This window comes from Leucoraja erinacea, chromosome 5, assembly GCF_028641065.1.
Source record: "Leucoraja erinacea ecotype New England chromosome 5, Leri_hhj_1, whole genome shotgun sequence".
Lineage (NCBI taxonomy): Eukaryota > Metazoa > Chordata > Chondrichthyes > Rajiformes > Rajidae > Leucoraja > Leucoraja erinaceus.
The window spans coordinates 73,597,905-73,619,740 of NC_073381.1; the positions used below are offsets into that span (position 1 = coordinate 73,597,905).

General features: G+C 43.1%; 2 protein-coding genes across 3 annotated transcripts in view; one reads left to right on the forward strand and one right to left on the reverse strand.

The window, feature by feature from the left end:
* Positions 1 to 15,585, reverse strand: part of eif2b4 (eukaryotic translation initiation factor 2B, subunit 4 delta) — a 51,551-nt gene extending 35,966 nt beyond the window's left edge. Inside the window, 4 exon segments of the mRNA XM_055635905.1 lie at positions 4,052 to 4,067; positions 4,069 to 4,191; positions 11,781 to 11,812; positions 15,456 to 15,585. Coding sequence (XP_055491880.1) covers positions 4,052 to 4,067; positions 4,069 to 4,191; positions 11,781 to 11,812; positions 15,456 to 15,528 — 244 coding nt within the window. The 5' untranslated portion in view covers positions 15,529 to 15,585.
* Positions 15,586 to 19,880: 4,295 nt separating this feature from the next.
* Positions 19,881 to 21,836, forward strand: part of snx17 (sorting nexin 17) — a 43,522-nt gene continuing 41,566 nt past the window's right edge. For both annotated transcript variants that reach the window (XM_055635906.1, XM_055635907.1), the window contains exon 1: positions 19,881 to 20,068. In XM_055635906.1, coding sequence (XP_055491881.1) covers positions 20,009 to 20,068 — 60 coding nt within the window. In that variant the 5' untranslated portion in view covers positions 19,881 to 20,008. The remainder of the gene's footprint in view (positions 20,069 to 21,836) is intronic.

The window sequence follows — 21,836 nt, forward strand, 5'->3', positions numbered from 1 at the left end:
TAGAATATATACAATTTTGAGAGGTAAAGATTGGGTAGACAGTCAGAATCTTTTTCCCAGGGTGGAACTCCGGTGGAAGGTGGGAGGTGGACGATTCAGATGTCCAGGCCGCTGAGGATGTTCTCCCAATGGACGTCGGGGTTCCTATCGTTCCCGGCGAGAGGGCCTGAAGATCGGGCTGCCCGTAGCGGCGACTACGGGGGGCTCGGGAGGCCCCGACCACAGGTGAACATTGGGGAACATCAGCGAGGAGGTTGACTGGACTTTAGTTCCTTCCCTCACAGTGGGGAACTTTAGTGCCGCTGTGGAGATGTTTGTGTTGTGGACTATTGATTTCTGTGTTTTTGTGGTTTTTTTAATTTTATTTTTTTATATGAATGTAAGGGAAAAATAATTTTGTTGTCTCTTAATTGAAGACAATGACAATAAATTAAATCAGTTGTCCAACACTAGAGGGCATAGCTATAAGGTGAGAGGGGAAAGTTCAATGGAGATGTTTGGACCATGTTTTTTTACTCAGAGAATGTTGGGGGACTAGAGTGTATTGCCAGGAGTGGTGGTGAAAGCAGGCACAATAGTCGTGTTTAAGAGGCTTTTAGATAGGTACATGGATATGCATGGAATAGAGGGAGTTTCCTTCTCCCCTGACACTCAGTCTGAAGAAGGGTCAAAATGTAACCGATTCCTTTTCTCCAGAGATGCTGCCTGACCCGCTGAGTTACTTCAGCATTTTGTGTTTATTTTTTAGTGATATGCATCACGTACAAGCAGATAAGATCAGTTTAACTTGGCACAAACATTGTGGGCCAAAGGGCCCATTCCTGTGCTGCACTGTTCTATGTTCTAAAGCAAGGAAAAATTGTGAAAAGTATTTGTGAAAAGTGGAGCAATACAATTGCCTTGTTTGACCCGAATCTATACTGGGATTGGATATGTGGTGAAATCCATTGTTTAGTAACAATTTAGTAACCTTGTATGCTATCACTTATGCCCCTGTCCCACTTAGGAAACCTGAACGGAAACCTCTGGTGACCTTGCCCGCGACTCAAGGTTTCCATGAGGTTGTCAGAGGTTTTGGTCACTAGCCTGGAAAGCCTCGACCCCGATCGACTGAAGCGTGAGCTGCATCTACCGACCAAAGATCCTATAGGATCTTTGCTACCGACCGCACACACACACACACACACATCGCGAAGGTGGGGGCCAGGGACATTGGAGGAGTGCTTTCTGTGCGATGAAGAGGAAGGTAAACGGCTGCCACAGAGCACAGTCAGTCCTTTAGAGAGCTTGGGGGGAAGAAGGGGAGAGAGAAGAGGGAGGAGGGGAGAGAGCACAGGAGAGGGGAGAGAGCTCGGGGAGAAAGGGGAGAGAGAAGGGGAGGAGAGAGAAGGGGAGAGGGGGGAGAGAAGGGGAGAGATTGGGGGGGGGGGGGGGAAGAAAGAGTGGAGACAGATTTAAGAAGTTTAATAAAGTTAGCTGGCAGTTTACTTTCCGGCAGGTCTTCTAGGTCCTTAAAACTCCAATGAGCCAATCAAAATGGCCAGTCAGCGAAGGAGATGGCCTTCGACTGCCTGTAAGTAAATAGCGACCCCACTCCACTGGCTTCAACCAAACGGCAACCTATTTTTAGCCTAGGCCGGTTTTGATTTTGTTGAAACAATCGAAGCAACCTAGATGAAGCCTCGACCACGCGGAAACCACTTTCGACCATTAGGGAGAGTGACCAAAACCTTCGGCGACCTCATGGAAACCTTGGGTCGCAGGCAAGGTCACCAGAGGTTTCCGTTCAGGTTTCCTAAGCGGGACAGGGGCATTACAGTGACCTCCATAATGTTTGGGACAAAGACCCATCATTTATTTATTTGCCTCTGTACTCTACAATTTGAGATTTGTAATAGGAAAAATCACATGTGGTTAAAGTGCACATTGTTAGATTTAAATAAAGGCCATTTTTATATATTTTGGTTTCACCATGTAGAAATTACAGCAGCGTTTAGTCCCCCCATTTCAGGGCACCATAATGTTTGAGACACAGCCATGTCATGTAAATGAAAGTAGTCATGTGTAGTATTTTGTTGCATATCATTTGCATGCAATGACTGCTTGAAGTCTGCGATTCATGGACATCACCAGTTGCTGGGTGTCTTCTCTGGCGATGCTCTGCCAGACCTGTATTGCAGCCATCTTTAGCTTATGCTTGTTTTGGGGGCTAGCTCCCTTCAGTTTTCTCTTCAGCATATAAAAGCATGCTCAATTGGGTTCAGATCGGGTGATTGACGACCACTCAAGAATTTACCATTTTTTAGCTTTGAAAAACTCCTTTGTTGCTTTAGCAGTATGTTTGGGATCATTGTCATGCTGTAGAATTAGTTTTGAGGTATTTGTTTGAACTTGAGCAGATAGGATGCGTCAATACACTTCAAAATTCATTATGCTACTACCATCAGCAGTTGTATCATCAATGAAGATAAGTGAGCCAGTACCTTCAGCAGCCATACATGCCCAGGCCAAAACACCTCCACCACCGTGTTTCACAAATTAGGTGGTATGCTCTGGATCTTGGGTAGTTCCTTCTCTCCTCCATACTTTTCACTTGCCATCACTCGTATAAGTTAATCTCTGTCTCATCTGTCCACAAGACCCTTTTCCAGAACTGTGGTTGCTCTTTTATGTACTGCTTGGCAAACTGTACCTGGCCACCCTATTTTTGCAGCTAACTAGTGGTTTGCATCTTGCAGTGCAGCCTCTGTATTTCTGTTCATGAAGTCTTCTGCGGACAGTGGTCATTGACAAATTCACACCTGACTCCTGAAGAGTGTTTCTCATCTGTCGGACAGGTGTTTGGGGATTTTTCTTTATTAAAGAGAGAATTCTTCTGTCATCAGCTGTGGAGGTCTTCCTTGGCCTGCCAGTCCCTTTGTGATTAGTAAGCTCACCAGTGCTCTCTTTCTTCTTAATGATGTTCCAAACACTTGATTTTGGTAAGCCTATGGTTTGGCTGATGTCTCTAACAGTTTTATTCTTGTTCCTCAGTCTCATAATGGCTTCTTTGACTTTCATTGGCACAACTTTGGTCCTCATATTGATAAACAGCAATAAAAGGTTTCCAACGGTGATGGAAAGACTGGAGGAAAGACTAGGTGCTGAGAGCTCTTTTATACCTGCATTAAGGAGGCAATTAAACTCACTTGAGCAATTACAAACACGTATGAAGCCATGTGTCCCAAACATTATGGTGCCCTGAAATGGGGGCACTATGTATAAACACAGCTGTAATTTCTACATGGTGAAACCAAAAGGTATAAAAATACCCTTTAATAAAATCTGACAATGTGTACTTTAACCACATGTGATTTTTTTCTATTACAAATCTCAAATAGTGGAGTACATAAATGATGGGTCTTTGTCCCAAACATTATGGAGGGCACTGTATGTATTTGCAGATTTAAACAATAACCCCTAAACAATAAGGAGTCATTTATTTTAAATGTTTTCACAGTGGATCATAAGACCATGGAACTCTGTTTCTATTATCCTTTCAGGAAGAGAGTCCTTGAATATGTTTTACTTTACCGAAGAGGTACACTAACTCTGGATAGGAGGGTGAAGGGTAGATGGAAACAGTGTTAAGGTAACAACCAGATCATCCATGATCGTATTGAAAGGAGCTGGACTGAGGGTTCAAGAGGTCTCCATCTAATGCATATCTTTATAATGTGGTGCAGGCATTAGCACCTCCAAATTTGTCCATGAAAGGTTTTACATAACTATTGAGTAAGATAAAACAAGCTTTTCTCAATCCTTAACATTAAGCTAAAAATCAACTGTTTTAAAGTGCTGACAGTTAATAAAATTTGAAACATTTACAAAAGTTAGCAAGCATTAAACACACCTCAAGTATCATGTGTCATTCATTAAACTTTAAAATATCAGAGATATACAATATGATACGATAGAACTTTATTTATCCCAGGAGGGATAATTTAAATCTGCAAATACATCCTTAAAGCTGACACTGTGTGCAAAAATAAATGATTAGTAGTAAACGTACCTTTCTGTTGTTTTTTTTGGGACCTCTGTTGCAAAACAATTTCCCACATCTGCAGTCTTGTCTTCCTTCCTGTGTTTCTTCTGTTGCTTTTTCGCCTTCCTTAATTGTTGTTTTTCTTCTTTGGTCAATTCTTGACCTGACTATGAAGAAAAATGAAAAATACAACTGTTACATGGCAATAGATTTGTTTGGTCGAAGATTTATCTTGTTCATGTATTTCCTATGGTACACCAAGTATTATTCAAGGCTGAGACTTGGACTCAATTCACTAAACTACCAGAACATAACAAATCAGTAGTGAGCAAACAGAATAACTCTGTTTTATCTTGTATTGAAGGGCAGAGATGAATGGAGAACATTTGAAGAAAAACAGTAATACAAAATCTGCATTTAGTTATCGTGACATATCACTCAATAAACTTTTAAAATTTCATAAACTTTAAGATACATTGTTTAAGATAAACTGAGCATCCTGGACTCACCCGCTCCATGACACACTGGTCAACTTGAGGAGTACCTTCAGCAACAGATCGGTTCCACCAAGATGCAGGACAAACTACCACAGGTGATCCTTCATCCCTGTGGCTATCAAAGTGTACAACTCCTCCCCCTTCCGTCGTGGGGTAGACTGACTCCCCTTTCCCCCCTCCCCTCCCCATCCCCAATCTTTGCACATCCTCAATCCTTTCCACTCGTCACTTTAATTTCATGTTTCATGTATTTTGTGTTTTTATGAATGTTGGCAGATCAATTTCCCTCCTGGGATAAATAAAGTTATATCGTATCATATTGTACATCTCTGATATTTTAAAGTTTAATGGATGACACATGATACTTGAGGTGTGTTTAATGCTTGCTAACTTTTGTAAATGTTTCAAATTTTATTAACTGTCAGCACTTTAAAACAGTTGATTTTTAGCTTATGATGGCATAATGCATTCAGTTGTAAAGTCACACATTTTATGAAGCCATTGTAGACACAAGGAACAGCAAATGTAGGTTTACAAAAAAGGACATAGTGCTGGAGTAACTTAGCAAATCAGACAGCTTCTCTGGATAAGCAATGTTTTGGCTCGGGACCCTACTTCCACCTCATTGAAGCCATTGCATGTTTTGGGGGCATACCTGGGACATTTTACAAAGTCCTTGCCTCTGTCTTCTTCAACAGTCCCTCCGGACTGAAAATGGTTTACTTCTACACCAGATTTTGCTGGGTTTTAGGTGCATCATGAAGCTAACGTGGGAACCAGAGACTTTTCCACATATGGGACAAAATAACAAGACAAGGCAGGTTAGCAGGTAAATTGTAAGCTAATAAAAACATTCCATGTAAAGGTTCAGTGTGCTCTCAGTACATGGCAGATTTTCACTACCATCTCAAAGTTTCCAATATCTGATCGAAGAATAGTGATCGTTTTTGTCTTAATTGTGTGATTCTTCAATTTTAGACTGCATTTTAGATATGCCCATAATTCAAAACATCCTCCATATATATCCTATCAACAAATCATATACGTTTCATTTAAATCCCCTCTTACTGTTCTAAATTGCAGTGGATACAAGTCAAGGCAATCTTTCCTTGGAAAACAATCTGCCTCCCAGGAATATGGGTTCCTTAGGGAAATACGTTGCAGCAGAACAAAATACTCAAGTTTCATGTAATTATCTTTTCTAGTGTTGTAAAAATCATCACTCCTCACCCACCCTCCAAAAAGGCCACTTTCTTAAAAATTGATTAAAAACTCAAACTCCAGCATTTTTCTATTCTTGTTTCAGATTTCCAGAGTATGCATTTTTTTATTACTCCAATCATTATTCAAACTGATAATTTTGAAACAAATCATTTGATTTTGCACAGGTTTGTTTAGAAGTTATAGTTTTCAAAGGGTGTCAGAAGCATTTATGGTAGGCTAAGATAGGCTTACAATGAATGCCAAAAATGTTTTAAACAAGGTTGGTTAACATAAAAATGTAGGAAACAAAAGTTAGTCATTCAATAAGACATTCCAAGCAAAAAATACAATTTCACTGTTTATTCTTTTTAAAAAAAACCTCAGTATTTCTGTCTTTTATCTACAGAAACAAACAGCTCTACATTTCTCCACAGTATTTTCTATTTGCAATGTGACTGCATGGTCACTCAACTTGTTTGCGTCTGGTCTGGTTGTATTCTCATCACTACTCACAATCCCACTTAGTTCCATGCCATCTGCAAACATGTCAAAGTTATGTTTGGTCCATTTTGCCAAATTGTTGATCTAAACTGTGAACAGTTGGGTCCCAGGCACCAATCCGTGATATCCCACTAATCATAGCTTGTCAATCTGAGGTCCCTATTTCAGATAGCTAACTCCTGATCCGTGCTTGTATATTACCTCCAATTCATGTGCTCCACAACAACCTCCCATGTGGGACCTCATCGATAGCATTGCTAGCACTGAATCTGGAAAATGAGCTCAGCCTAGCAAAGGGAGAACGTCCAGAAAACAACATTCATAAAAATCACGGTGCTTAGACTAGTTATGGAAAAGGATGTAAACCACTCCATGGGTAAATGCAGGACCAGTTTCCGTTTCAGCTTCAATGGGTGAACACAAGAAAATTGGAAGAGGAGTTGGCCACCAGACCTCTTTGAGCATCACAAGCCATTCAATGATGGCCTCAACTATTATAACTCACTACAGTCTCAATTTCCCTATCCTTCAAAAGTGTATCTATCTCCAAACTATTATTGTTATGTGGCACTATCATTGCTTGGTTTTCATGTGTACGTATGTGAGTGTGTGTGTATATATGTGTGTATGCCTGTATATATGTGTATAAGTGAGTATGCGTATATATACACACACACTGAACTTTTTTTCTCATTTATTATATAGTTTACAGTGTACTATGTTTACATTATCTGTTGTGCTGCTACAAGTAAGAATTTCATTGTTCTATCTGGGACATATGACAATAAAATACTCCTGACTCTTGCCTTAAATACTTCAACATATGTTGCCTCCACAGATTTAGCCCAGGTAAAGATTAACAGGCAAAATATATGGTGGAAAGTCGTCTAAAGTGAAAATGTTTTTCTGGTCTACGACTTGACTCCAACTCTAAGTGACAACTTCAAAGACACGAATAAAGAAAATCTTAAATTATTCAAAAGCATCCAAGATAAAAGAATACAAACTATTAACATTCCATTGCACATTCCTGATAAATGAGCAAACAACATTCTATAGGAGGAAGGAAAAAGACTTTGCATGATATCCTCAAAAATACAGCACATTCAGCCATTTACGTTACTTCCATCAGAGGAGAGGTTCCTGTTTACAGCCTATGACAACTGGTCAAATAAGCAGAGGTTTATGCTGAAAGCTGCCCAAAGATAGAAAGCCACATATGGTCTGGTTGAATACTATCAGTTGCAAAAATCTGACATTTACATTACATCTTAAAGATAACAAAGGCCATCCCCAAAAATAAAAATAGAAAATTGATTTCAGGCCATGAAATCATAGACTGAGTTAAGACTGACTGAATACATAGTCTTTTTTAAAAAGTGTAATTTAAAAGGTGGAAAGAAAGATTGAAGATTTAAGGAAATAAGAGCAAAAATAAAGCCATTAGTTGTTGACCTACCATTATTGATCTGATGAAGAGAGATAGAGGGCAAATAAATATTTCATTTTACTGTGATCTGGGCATTGCTTGCAGAGCCAGTATTTCTTACACATCCCTAATTATTTTGCCACTAGGGTGTGTTTAGGCCTGAATGTGTACGAGGTTGCAGAGAGAAGAGCAAATATAGCAAAAAAAAGATGTGTTTACTGTGTCTCTTCGATTCCTGCAATTCAGCTCTCCATCCGCCTTCTCCCAGAAGAAAGAAGAATAATGTGTCCCTGATCCTCAACTCCCACCTTATCAGCCTCCGCATCTAACACATTCTTCACATGGACAACACTGTCAGTGCTGAACATTTCACAACCAATTCTTATCTGCCTGCACATATTCCTCCATTCCCTGCATATCCAATTGCCTATCCAAAAGTGTATAAAATGCCACAATCGTATCTGCATCAAACCACCACCCTGGCAGTGCATTCCAGGCACTCACCACCCTTTGTGTAAAATACCTTGCCATCCACATCTCCTTTAAACTTTGCTCTTCTTATCTTAAACCTACGCCCTCTAGTATTTGAATTTTCCATCTTGCAAAAAAAGTTCTGACTATCCTTCCTATCAATGCCATTCCTAGTAGTATTTTAAATATATGTTTGACCAATTTTTGAATGTGATCCAAATTTGGCGCTGTCAACAAATGTAAAACAAAAAATAGTTAAAAAATATACAGCCTGCCCAGTTGCCCTAGTCCACTTTGGAATCAATTTTCTTCTCTTTTTGAACATTGTTGCTGTTCTAAAGAAGATGAAATTGGGAACACACAACCTCCTCCCACAACCAGAGAGCAGTGCTAAACTACTATCTACCTCTTTGGTGACCCTCAGACTATCCTTGATCAAACTTTGCTGGCTTTATCTTGCAGTAAACGTTATTCCCTTATCATTTATCTATACGCTATAAATGGCTCGAATGTAATCATGTATTGTCTTTCTGCTGACTGGATGGCATGCAACAAACGCTTTTCACTGTATCTCGGTACACGTGACAACAAATTAAACAGAACTCAACACAAGACCTTGGTTACACAAAAAAAGCTGGAGAAACTCAGCGGGTGCAGCAGCATCTATGGAGCGAAGGAAATAGGCAACGTTTCGGGCCAAAACCCTTCTTCAGACTGATCGGGGGCGGGGGTGGGCGGGGACAAGAAAGGGAAAAGGAGGAGGAGCCCGAAGGCTGAGGAAGGGGAGGAGACAGCAAGGACTAACAAAATTGGGAGAATTCGATGTTCATGCCCCCGGGATGCAGACTCCCCAAACGGAATATGAGGTGCTGTTCCTCCAATTTCCGGTGCTGCTCGCTGTGGCCATGGAGGAGACCCAGGACAGAGAGGTCGGAGACGGAGTGGGAGGGGGAGTTGAAGTGCCGAGCCACCGGGAGGTCAGCTTGGTTATTGCGGACCGAGCGGAGGTGTTCGGCGAAACGATCGCCCAACCTCCGCTTGGTCTCACCGATATAGATCTGCTGACATCTAGAGCAGCGGACGCAATAGATGAGGTTGGAAGAGATGCAGGTAAACTCCATTTCCGACACTTCCCTACCATTCCTTGACCTCACTATCTCCATTGCAGGTGATAGACTTCTGACCGACATACACTATAAACCCACTGACTCCCATGGCTATCTGGACTACACTTCTTCCCACCCTGCTTCCTGTAAGGACTCCATCCCCTACTACCAATTCCTCCGTCTACGCCGCATCTGCTCCACGGATGAGGCGTTCCACACCAGGACATCTGAAATGTCCTCATTATTCAGGGAACGGGGGTTCCCCTCCTCCACCATAAATGAGGCTCGCACCAGGGTCTCTTCCATACCCCGCAACGCTGCTCTCTCTCCCCATCCCCCCACTCGCAACAAGGGCCGAGTCCCCCTAGTCCTCACCTTTCACCCCACCAGCCGTCACATACAAAAAGTAATCCTCCGTCAGTTTCGCAACCTCCAACGTGACCCCACCACTCGCCACATCTTCCCATCTCCCCCCATATCTGCCTTCCGCAAAGACCGCTCCCTCCATAACTCCCTTGTCAATTCTTCCCTTCCCTCTCGGTCCACCCCCTCCCCGGGCACTTTCCCTTGCAACCGCAAGAGATGCAACACTTGTCCCTTTACCTCCCCCCTCGACTCCGTTCAAGGACCCAAGCAATCGTTCCAGGTGCGACAGAGGTTTACCTGCATCTCTTCCAACCTCATCTATTGCGTCCGCTGCTCTAGATGTCAGCAGATCTATATCGGTGAGACCAAGCGGAGGTTGGGCGATCGTTTCGCCGAACACCTCTGCTCGGTCCGCAATAACCAAGCTGACCTCCCGGTGGCTCAGCACTTCAACTCCCCCTCCCACTCCGTCTCCGACCTCTCTGTCCTGGGTCTCCTCCATGGCCACAGCGAGCAGCACCGGAAATTGGAGGAACAGCACCTCATATTCCGTTTGGGGAGTCTGCATCCCGGGGGCATGAACATCGAATTCTCCCAATTTTGTTAGTCCTTGCTGTCTCCTCCCCTTCCTCAGCCCCCCTGCTGTCTCCCCCCATCCCCCAGCCTTCGGGCTCCTCCTCCTTTTCCCTTTCTTGTCCCACGCCCACCCCCGCCCCCGATCAGTCTGAAGAAGGGTTTTGGCCCGAAACGTTGCCTATTTCCTTCGCTCCATAGATGCTGCTGCACCCGCTGAGTTTCTCCAGCTTTTTTGTGTAACCTTCGATTCTCCTGCATCTGCAGTTCCCTCTTAAACACAAGACCTTGGTTAATGTCAATTGCAATTAAGTCAATTTGCATGTCCTATCATCTACGATTCCGAAAGTGCTCACATGACTACTCATTTACACAATAACAGACTTTGAAGGGATCAGAAGATAACGATGCACAAGACAAGTCTGCTTTATCTCATCCATCCAGATAGAACCTAACCTAACAACAAAAGCCAACTGGTTTGTAAATAGGTTATTCCATGGTTAAAAATCCCTTTGTTATAAAGCAGTGCCTATGGCAAAATGCACATATGATCTTTGGTTCTGCTACTGTAAAGTATATTTAGTAGGCTCAATTGGAAAACATTTATAAATGATTGGAGAAATGTATACATTTTAACCATTTCTGCATATCCATAAAATCATTCCCATTTACTCAATTGAGGACATTTTGGAATGATTGTCAAACAGCAAAATAGCTCAAGAGGTACATAGAAACATAGAAATTAGGTGCAGGAGTAGGCCATTCGGCCCTTTGAGCCTGCACCGCCATTCAATATGATCATGGCTGATCATCCAACTCAGTATCCCGTACCTGCCTTCTCTCCATACCCCCTGATCCCCTTAGCCACAAGGGCCACATCTAACTCCCTCTTAAATATAGCCAATGAACTGGCCTCAACTACCCTCTGTGGCAGAGAGTTCCAGAGATTCACCACTCTCTGTGTGAAAAAAGTTCTTCTCATCTCGGTTTTAAAGGATTTCCCCCTTATCCTTAAGCTGTGACCCCTTGTCCTGGACTTCCCTAACATCGGGAATAATCTTCCTGCATCTAGCCTGTCCAACCCCTTAAGAATTTTGTAAGTTTCTATAAGTTTTGTAAATTTCTATAAGATAGGAAATATCTCAGCACAATAGGAAATATCTCAGCAACTCTTGCAGGTTCTTGCAAAGCTACCTTCAATATACTTCAAATGCACACAATAAAAAATGGAATACAGCAAAATGAGAAAAAACTTTATTTGCAAATATTATTATTAGTTTTCTATATTGAGCAGAATTGTTACTATGCAAATATGAAAAATGAAATAACATTTCAAATGGTAATCATATAGATTCAGTACAAAAGTGAGTCTCTGTACTTTTCATTTCTATATAAACTCTTATTGTATCGAATAGTCCACACATTTAGTTGAGATTTCTCATGGTTAATGTATTAACAAAAAACATTCTGAATTCAAAGATAACCAACATTAAAATGGAAATAATATTGTCATGGCAGCAGATGGAATATAAACATTTAGTTCAAGTAATTCTGGCCCAATTGCTCAATCAACTCGCCAGTCCAAAAGCTACGTTAATTTTAAAACCTACCTTTTGTTGCATGAATTTCTTACACTCTCCATCTAAAATACAAACGCATAGAAAATTTTTATTAGTATGTGGCACCACACCAACACATCTTGTGCACAAAACACAGGCTATTTTAAAAGGACCTTATAAGTGTAACGTTTTCTGACATTTTGAGAATTCTTAAAAATCAAACTAAACCAATCACATTCATTTATAACCCTATTCTCCTGCCTTCTCCCAGTAATCTTTGATGCCCTTACTAATCAAGAACCTCTCAATGTCCGCTTTAAAAACTTTGACCACCAAGGGCGCCGGGGAAATGGCCAGCCCTGCCGGCAATCTGTTAGTTTTTTCAACTTTTGTTATTTTTAGCGTCTGTTAAGAGTTTGGTTTAATGTACTTCAGTTTGTTTTATGTGGGGGGAGGGATCGGGCAAAACTTTTTTTCAAGTTCTTACTTTCCCGGAGATGTGACTGATTTTCGGATCACATTCTCCGGGCTCTGCGGCCTACCATCGCTGGAGCTGGGAGCCGCCTCGGACCATCATGAGCCCCACCGCGGGACGCGGACTTAACATCGGAGCAGATCCCTTGCCTGGGATTGCTCCCACCGTGGCCTGTGGACTTACCATCAAGGGCTCACAGTCTCGGGAGAGGCTAGTCGGGAGCTCCAACGCCGCACAAGGTTCAACCAGTCCCGACGCGAGGTTTGATCGCACGGCGCAGGGAGCCGATAACCCTCCGATGCAGGAGCTGAACGCCTCGACGCGGAGGGCCCGAACGCCGCTGAATACGGGAGTCAAGACCGTCCCGTCAACGGGGAGCTCGAGGACCCCAACCGAGGAAGAACAAAAGGAAGGCCTTGAACTTTATTTCGCCTTCCATCACAGTGAGGAATGTGTAGGAGTCACTGTGGTGGATGTTCATATTAAAATGTGTTTTTGAGTCTGTTGCTTTTTATTGTATGACAGTGAAATTCTTTGTATGTTGCACTTGGTGAATAAAATCTGATTCTGATTCTAAAAATACCCAATAAACTTGGCCTCCACAGCTGTCTCTGACAATGAATTCCACAGATTCACCACCCTCTGGATATAGAAATCCCTCATTTCTATTCCAAAGGCATAGGAGCAGAATTAGGTCATCAGGCCACATCAAGTCAACTCCGCCATGAAATTAACTGATCAATTTTTCACTCTCAACACCATTCTCCTGCCTCCTCCCCATAATCTTTTACACCCTTACTAATCAAGAATCTATCAATCTCTGCTTTAAAAAATGTATCGAACTCCACAGCTGTCTTTGTCAATAAATTCCACCTATCCCAATCATTCTTGTAAACCTCCTCTGGAACCTCTCCAACACCAGCACATTCTTCCTCCATATGTGGCCCAAAACTGTTCACAATATTCCAAGAGTGGCCTGATCAGCACCTTAGAAAGCCTCAGTATTACATCCTTAGTTTTATATTCTCGTCCTCGAGAAATGAATGCTAACTTTGCACGCCTTCCTTGCTACTGACTCAACCTGCAAATTAACCTTTTGGGAATCCTGCCACAGAATGCAGTTATGCTCTTCAAATTTGAGAAAGGGCATTCTTGCTTTTCAGGGAGTGCAGCGTAGGTTCACAAGGTTAATTCCCGGGATGGCTGGACTGTCATATGTTGCTCGAATGGAGCGGCTGGACTTGTATACTCTGGAATTTAAAAGGATGATAGGGAATCTTATTGAAACATATAAGATTATTAAGGGCTTGGACACGGTAGACGCAGGAAACATATTCCCGATGTTTGGGGAGTCCAGAACTAGGGGCCACAGTTTACGAATAAGTGGTAAACAATTTAGAACGGAGATGAGGAAACCTTTTTCACACCGAGGGTTGTGAATCTGTGGAATTCCCTGCCTCAGAAGGCAATGGAGGCTGAAGGCTCTGTATGCTTTCAAGAGTTGGATGGAGCTCTTAAAGATAGCAAAGTCAGGGGATATGGGGAAAAGGCAGGAACAGGGTACTGATTGCGGATGATCAGTCATGATCACAATGAATGGTGGTTCTGGCTCGATGGGCCAAATGGCCTCCTCCTGCACCATTTTCTCAATAGACAATCAGGTTCTCAATCAGCAGAAAATTGTCTGTCTTTATTCCTTCTACCAATGTGCATGATCGTACACTTTGCTCTGCTGCATTCCAATTGGCACTTCTTTGCCCTCTCTCCCAACCTGTCCAAATCCTTCAGCAGAGTCCCTGCTCCCTCAACACTACCTGCCCCTCCATCTATCTTCATATCATTTGCAAACTTGGCGACAAAACAATTAATTCCATCATCCAGATCATTAACATGTATAGGTGAATAAACAACCCTTGTAGAACACCACTAGTCACTGACTGCCGACCAGAAAAGTCCTCCTTTATTCCCACTATTTGTCTTCTGCCAGTCAGCCAAACTTCTTTCCATGCTAGTACCTTGCCTCTAATACCATGGGCTCCTATCTTGTTTAGCAGCCTCACAGGCGGCACCTTATTTAACGCCCTCTGAAGTTGCAATTAAATGAGATCTGCTTTGACATTACTAAATGGTGGAGGAAGATTGAATAGCTCAGTGATCTACTATTAGTCCTTATTTGTATATTTGTATGTGTGGTTACTTACTAAACACACTTGCTATACCTCCACTTCATCAGGGCCTGCTTCACATTTTCAGATTTACATGATCCTATCTTCCCATCGTTACAGATTACCTTCTATACAATTTCGACAAAGGGAAACAGTCAGAACGTTTCCAGTATGGAAATGTCAAATACAGAGGGCGCAGCTTTATGGTCAGAGTGGGAATGTTTAAAGGAGATGTACAGAATGGGTTTTATTTTCACACGGAGAGTGGTGGATACTCAAAACACTTTGCCAGATATGGTGGTGGAAGCAAATATGACAGTGACATTTAAGAATATTTTAGATAGGCACATGCATTTGCAGGGAAAGGGGATATATGGATTATGTATAGGCAGAAGGAAACAGTTTAATTTGGCATGATGTTCAGCAAAGATATCATCCAAAGTTTTGTTCTAAATATATATATTTTTATCATATTTATCTCACCATGCTGATTGCCTTATGTATTTCTTATATCATTTAACCATCGCCTGTTCTCCATTGAGATAGTCATTCCTTTTTACACGTATAGTTTTCTCCTTCCCATCTTATAATTTTCATTTTTAGTATATTCTTGCTTAGCTAAATTATCGTAACGGAAGCTCTTTAATCCACATTCCAGTAGGAAGTATTTTCCCCGGTTTGTCTCTGATAACATCAGTGGTGGGTTGGAAAGCACAAAATCGCTGTCCACCAAAAGCAACTGAGACGGTATACAAAGAGTAATATATGACTATTCAATTCAGGGGTCAGTTTCAAAATGTTACGTGGATTGAATCTTATTAGTGAAAGCTGTGAGACTGTAAAATGGGTATCAGTTTTGCAGAGCATTAGTTGTCTGCTGCTCTTTCCACCTAAGAGTTGGAGAAGAGGGGACTGGGGAAAGCTCCACACCACTGCCCGTCAGGGCCATTGCATCAACTTCCGGCGATCAGGCCAAGCCCCACGCTGCCGCAGAATATGAAGACAACATTAAACCGATTCTTTACCGTCCACCTTTTTTTCCCTTGGTCCGAATTAGTGACTGGCTGGCAATAAATAGAGCCTTACCCGGGGCTGGGCTGGCGCTTGTGGCGCCGCTGCCGCACGATGTTTCCGAGGACGGCCCATCTCTGTCAGACATGGTGCACGGTGCTGGCTACTGCGCCTGCGCATTCTCACCCATCACACTGAATGTGCAACCAGGATCATTTATTATTTCTTGTAGGCAGGAACTGCAGATGCTGGTTTATACCGAAGATAGACACAAAAAGCTGGAGTAACTGACTAGTCAAAGCAAAGATCATAATGCTCTATGGTCTTTGATCTGAAGAAGGATCTCAACCAGAAACATCACACATTCCTTCTCTCCAGAGATGCTGCCTGGCCCGCTGAGTTACTCCAGCTTTTTGTGTCTATCTTCATTTATCATGTCTCTAAATCCACTGACAGCAGGTTTATATTTAATGCCATAACCTGGTCCACGATGCTTTGCGGAGAGCATAAAACAAAGCATAAACTGGTGGAAAAATGAATGAAGAAGGAAGACAGACACAATGCTGGAGTAACTCAGCGGGGCAGGCAGCATCTCTGGAGAGAAGGAATGGGTGACATTTCCTATCGAGACCTTTCTTCAGACTGAGAGTCCGGGGAGAATGAAACTAGAGATATGGAAGAGTAAGGTATGAAAATGACAGATCAAAGCTGACACTGTTCAAGGAAATGTAGAATGGTTCATTGTTGGCTGAGGTGAAGGTGACAAAAAAGCACACTAAAATTAATCTGGAGGATAGTGAAACTAGTCGGAGAACTAGGTTAGAGAAGGGACGGAAAGCAAGGGTTACTTGAAGTTAGGGAAATCAATACTCATACTGCTGGGTTGTAAGCTTCCCAAGCAAAATATGAGGTACTGTTCCTCAAATGAAGACGGGTCCAGACCCGAAACGTTACCTTGAAAATATTATCCAAAGATGTTGCCTGACCTGCTGAGTTACTCCAGCACTTTGTGTCCTTTTATTTAAATCAGCATCTGCAGCTCTACATGGAAAACTCAGAGGGCCGTGTAATATTATGGAGGGAAGGGAATGGTCCACGTTGCGGGTCGAGAACCTGCATCCGGACTGAGTACAGTCAAGAGAATAGGGATGAGATAATGAAACATGGAACCTAGAACATGACGACACAAGAGACTGCAGATGATGGAATCTTGTTCAATAACAGTGCTGCAGAAACTCAGAGGGCCAGGCAGCATCTGTACAGGGAAATGGCTGGGATTCTTGGAGGGGGAGGAGAGGGGGGGGGGGGTGGTGGAGGAGAGGGATGATGGAAACATGTTGCCAGGGTGCTGAGGGGACACTGATGAGTGCAGGTGAGGGAACCGTGATATCCTGGAGAGCATCAACTTTACAAAAAAGGCATGTTCGAGATTTTGAAAAGGTTTAAAGATCGATAAATCCCAGGCTTAACCAGATATATCCTATGTTGTATGGGAAACAAAACAATAAATTAATGGAGCCCTGGCGGTTTTTAAAAATTTCTTTGTTAGCCACAGATGACTTATTGGAAGACTGGAGGATAACTGATGTTCTGCCTTTATTTAAGGGCAGCAGGAAGAAGCCAGGGAATTACAACCCAAATGCTTACATCAGATAGACACAAAAAGCTGGAGTAACTCAGCTTTAGCTGGACTAACAGGCACCATCTCTGGAGAGAAGAAATGGGTGACTTTTCGGGTCAATACCCTTCTTCAGACATCAGAGGTGGGAAAGTTATTGGAAAGGATTTTGAGGGACATGATTTATTTATTTGGAAAGGCAAGGATAATTAGTGATAATCAGCATCGCTCTGTGCATGGAAAATCATATCTCACAAATTTACATGCTTGTGACATCCTCTTGCTACAATAATCCAAACAACTGTTAGTACACAAGTTGCAGGTAACTAAATATCATTTGACGCAGCCATCAAAAAGATTCACTGTGACTGACCCACACACAGACATGCATCAAGTGCTGCTGGAAGATCATCAACTTGGTGAAAGACGCACTTTGGTCTGCCTGAAACTTGTTAATCTTCCAGTATAACCAGATGTCTGTGAGGAAATGCTGCTGACTGGTACATTCCAGCCTGCAGGAGTATGTTCTGAGGAATGCACTGAAGCTTGCTGCAGCCAATGCATCAGCTCTGCGAGGAAGGACTGCACTCTTGGGTCATTCTGCCACAGGACATAGAGGAGCTGTGTGGAAACCTCTTTAAACAAAGGAAGTTTGCATACATCTCACTAATTGATATGTTAACAAAAACGTGATTACACTACCAATGAAAAAAACCATGGCACTGTACTGTATTGCCAATATGGATATAAAGAACTCAAGAAGGAACTGCAGATGCTGGAAGATCGAAGGTACACAAAATTGCTGGAGAAACTCAGCGGGTGCAGCACCTTAGATGCTGCTGCACCCGCTGAGTTTCTCCAGCAATTTTGTGTACCTTGGATATAAAGAACTATGTACTATAATTTGTATTTGTTTATATTTTCACTGTGAACTAATTTTATTTTTTAAATTAGACTTGGCAACAATTAGCTCAATTGTAATTGTCAATTATTTGAGATTACAAAGTACCACAGGCAATTTTCTATGTTGGGTATTTGCCAGTGTTGGAACCAGCTCTGGAGCACAGGGCTTCAGGACGACAGCCGGGATGTTGTTGTGTTCCACAGATGCCCAGTCCATCACCGGCTCTGACCTCTCAAAGGGAAACAGCGAAGTCGCTGCCTCAAACAGGCTGCCAACATCATCAAAGATCCACACCATCCTGGCCACACACTCATTTCACCATTGTCATTGGGAAGAAGGTACAGGAGCCTGAAAACTGTAACGTACAGGTTCAGGAACAGCTTCTTCCCTACAGCCATCAGGCTATTAAACATGGCAACAAATAAGCTCTGAACTACAACAGACTATTATTATTATTATTGCACTATATTTATTTATTTATTGAGTACGTGTGCATGTGTACATATATATATATATACATGCTGAACTTTTTTTTTCTCCCGTTATGTACTGTTTAAATATTCTGTTGTGCTGCAGCAAGCAAGAATTTCATTGTCCCATCTGGAACATACGACAATAAAACACTCTTGACTTGATCAAGTGCTCCCAGCCATTTCCTAATATCACAGGGTTGTTTGAGCCGCAGAGTGCTGAGTAGGAATGAGAAGTTGTGATGTTTATAAATGCCAACTTTGAAATATTCCGCTGGGGTCGCTTTGCGACTATGTGGTCGAAGCCTCCTCCCAGAAGAATGAATATAAACCCCTGCACATGGAGAAACAATTCAATCCCCGTGGGGATAAAAAAAAATAACCCTGATAAATTGGATAGTTATATGGACGGGAAGGGAATGGAGGGTTATGGTCTGAGCGCAGGTATATGGGACTAGGGGAGATTATGTGTTCGGCACGGACTAGAAGGGTCGAGATGGCCTGTTTCCGTGCTGTAATTGTTATATGGTTATATGTTATATGGTTATAAGTCCAAAATCGTGAACTGTGAAAAAACATAGGCAAAAAAAAAGCCCTTTACATGTTCAGACACAAAAGACCATTTGTTGGAAGCATGTAGGAAGGAACTGCAGATAGACACAAAAAGCTGGAGTAACTCAGCGGGACAGGCAGAGATGCAGATTTACACCGAAGAGACACAAAATCATCCATGATTATATTGAATGGCGGTGCTGACTCGAAGGGCCGAATGGCCTACTCCTGCACCTATTTTCTATATATTGTTTGGTGTACTATGTTTACATATTCTATTGTGCTGCTGCAAGTAAGTACTATCTGGGACATATGACAATAAAACCCTCTTGAAAAGCAGGTCTGCCTCCCCCGCCCCCGTCTCTGACCCCCAGAGGATAATGGCCAGTGCTAGCGCTGTACCTGTCAGCGCCTCCGCCAGCGAGCAGTGGACGGGCAGGCGGTTGTCGGGCCCCCCGCCCCCCTAGAGCATAACGAGCAGCGCCTCCGCAAGTGAGCATAGAACCAGAAAAATAGGTGCGGGAGTAGGATATTCGGCCCTTCGAGCCAGCACCGCCATGCAATGTGATCATGGCTGATCATCCAGAATCAGTACCCCGTTCCTGCTTTCTCCCCATATCCCTTGATTCCTTATCTCCGATTTCCCCATCCCCACAGAGGATAACTGGCAGCGCCTCCGCCAGCGGGCAGTGGGCGGGCGGACAGCGGACAGACGCCGGGAGCCCCTCCCCCTACAGAGCATAACGGACAGCGCTCGCGCTGCTCATCCACCAATGCGACTGGCGACTGCGAGCTGTGGGCGGGCCGGCGGGCGGACAGACAGACCCCGGGAGCCCCTCCCCCTACAGAGCATAACGGACAGCGCTCGCGCTCACGCTCGCGCTGCTCCTCCACCAATGCGACTGGCGGCTGCGAGCTGTGGGCGGGCGGATCCCGCTCCTCCTCCCCCTCCCCCCCCCGCCCTGAGCACTCGCGCTCTCAAGATGGCGGGCGGCGGCCGTCGTTGAAGCGTCCCGGGCCGCTTTGGCATTGACGCTCAAACTTTTAGCCAACTCGTTTCCCCTCTCCCACATTCCCGGTCACCATGCACTTCTCCATCCCCGAAACGGAAGTGGTGAGCAGCGAGAATGGCTCTACGTACGTGGTGAGTACACTGGGGACTGGGGACTGGGGAAGGGGAAAAGCCAGGGGTTGAAGGAAGGAGTGGGGAGACCGCTACTGCGGCGGTTTACCGCTACTGCGGGAGTTAATGTGGGGTTTCGTCCCCCTCTCCCTCCCACAGGCCTTGTGGATTCCTGAAACTGGTGAAGTCTCCCTTCTCACACCCACCTCCTTCCGCTTCTTTGGGTTGGGTTGTTCTGTGGGGAAGGATCATAGATCTCTGTAAACTATGGATCTTCGCTCAAACCTGACCCGAGAAAGAATTCACGACGGCAGTTGATCACGGGTGCTGAGATAACGTCTCCTCATCCGCAACCCAGTTTGTATCGTGAGGGTTAAACGTCTGCAATGCCTCTCATTTGGCAAACACGTCGGGGAGGGTGGGGGTGGTGAGGGAGAAATGAGGAAAGTTACCAGATTATTAAATCCATTAACAGTGAGCTGCACTGCCAGCGCTTTTTTTCACTTAAGCATCCATTACACTAGCTTGCAGCACTGAGGCTGTTGTGTTATTCTTTGCTGGGAGTTATGTAAGTGTAAATTGTAAACAATCATATCACACAATTTGCAATCGTGCTGATAGTAAGTACTGCAATCCCTGAAGGAGAGGTAGAGTCGTTTACAGCAAGTTTTGGGTTGATCCACAGTGAGAGCGGAAGATTAGGCAATTAGTACGGAAATGTATATTTGAAGATACACAAAGTCGGAAGTGGAATATAAAAGTTAACAATGAGTTCCTTCAAATTGCCCATGGTAGTGCTTTGTCCAGGTAAAATCTGTGGATATAGTTCAAAACAATAATGAATGCCTGAAACGTCACCTATCCATGTTCTCCAGAGACATGCTGAATTACTCCAATCCCTTGTGTCCTTTAAGAATTAATGTGTCCTTGTTAAAACTAAGCTTAAAGCTTCGGTAAGATTAAGTTGCGGTTTCTTGATTTCCATGTTTAGTTTTGCTTGTGCCCTGTTTTGTCTACAGATTTTGACAACATACTCCTCCACCACCCGGTTGTGGGTGAAAAAAAGTTTGATTCCAATATCTGCTCTGAGGAGAATATGCAATGGTTTCATTGAATAATACGTGTGGGTTCATACTTAAACGGTCTACTGTGGATTGACTTATTAAAATCTTATGGGATGGTGGAACAGGCATGAATACTATTTCTCTGATGACCCCAAGTATATCCTGGGGTGCTTTGTAATCTGTCTTCTTCATCAATGTTACTCCAAGACACATTATCTTCAAGATATACTTAAATGACTTGCTTTACTTAATTTTGTGATTTTAAAAAGAAAATATCTGATGATTATTGCCAAATGGATGGACATGTCCTCAGCTAATTTTGGGAAGGCAAGAACCACTTTTTTGATTCAGTCACAAAATTCTGTTCTCTCATCGTGACCCCCATTTCTCCCCTGACATCTCATTTATACTGAACCAGATTGTTCATAACTATTTGACTTTGGTGCTGAGGTTTGAACCACATATCTTTGGCTCCTTGGCTGTTGTCGTTCCACCAATCTAACACTTTTTTACTCTTACCTCAGTCCATTCTGGGCACTGGCTTGTACAAATAACCATGCAAGTCTCCCTTGTTCCATGAACTTCTGGCCATCGAAACTCTTCTGCTTGCATGTTAAAATTCTTTATGTGCTTGCTGGCCCAATGCTAATTCTGAGCCTTTCATTCTTCTAAAAGTATTCACCTATATTGAGGTCCTTTCATTACTTTGCCCCTCCCTGTTCGGC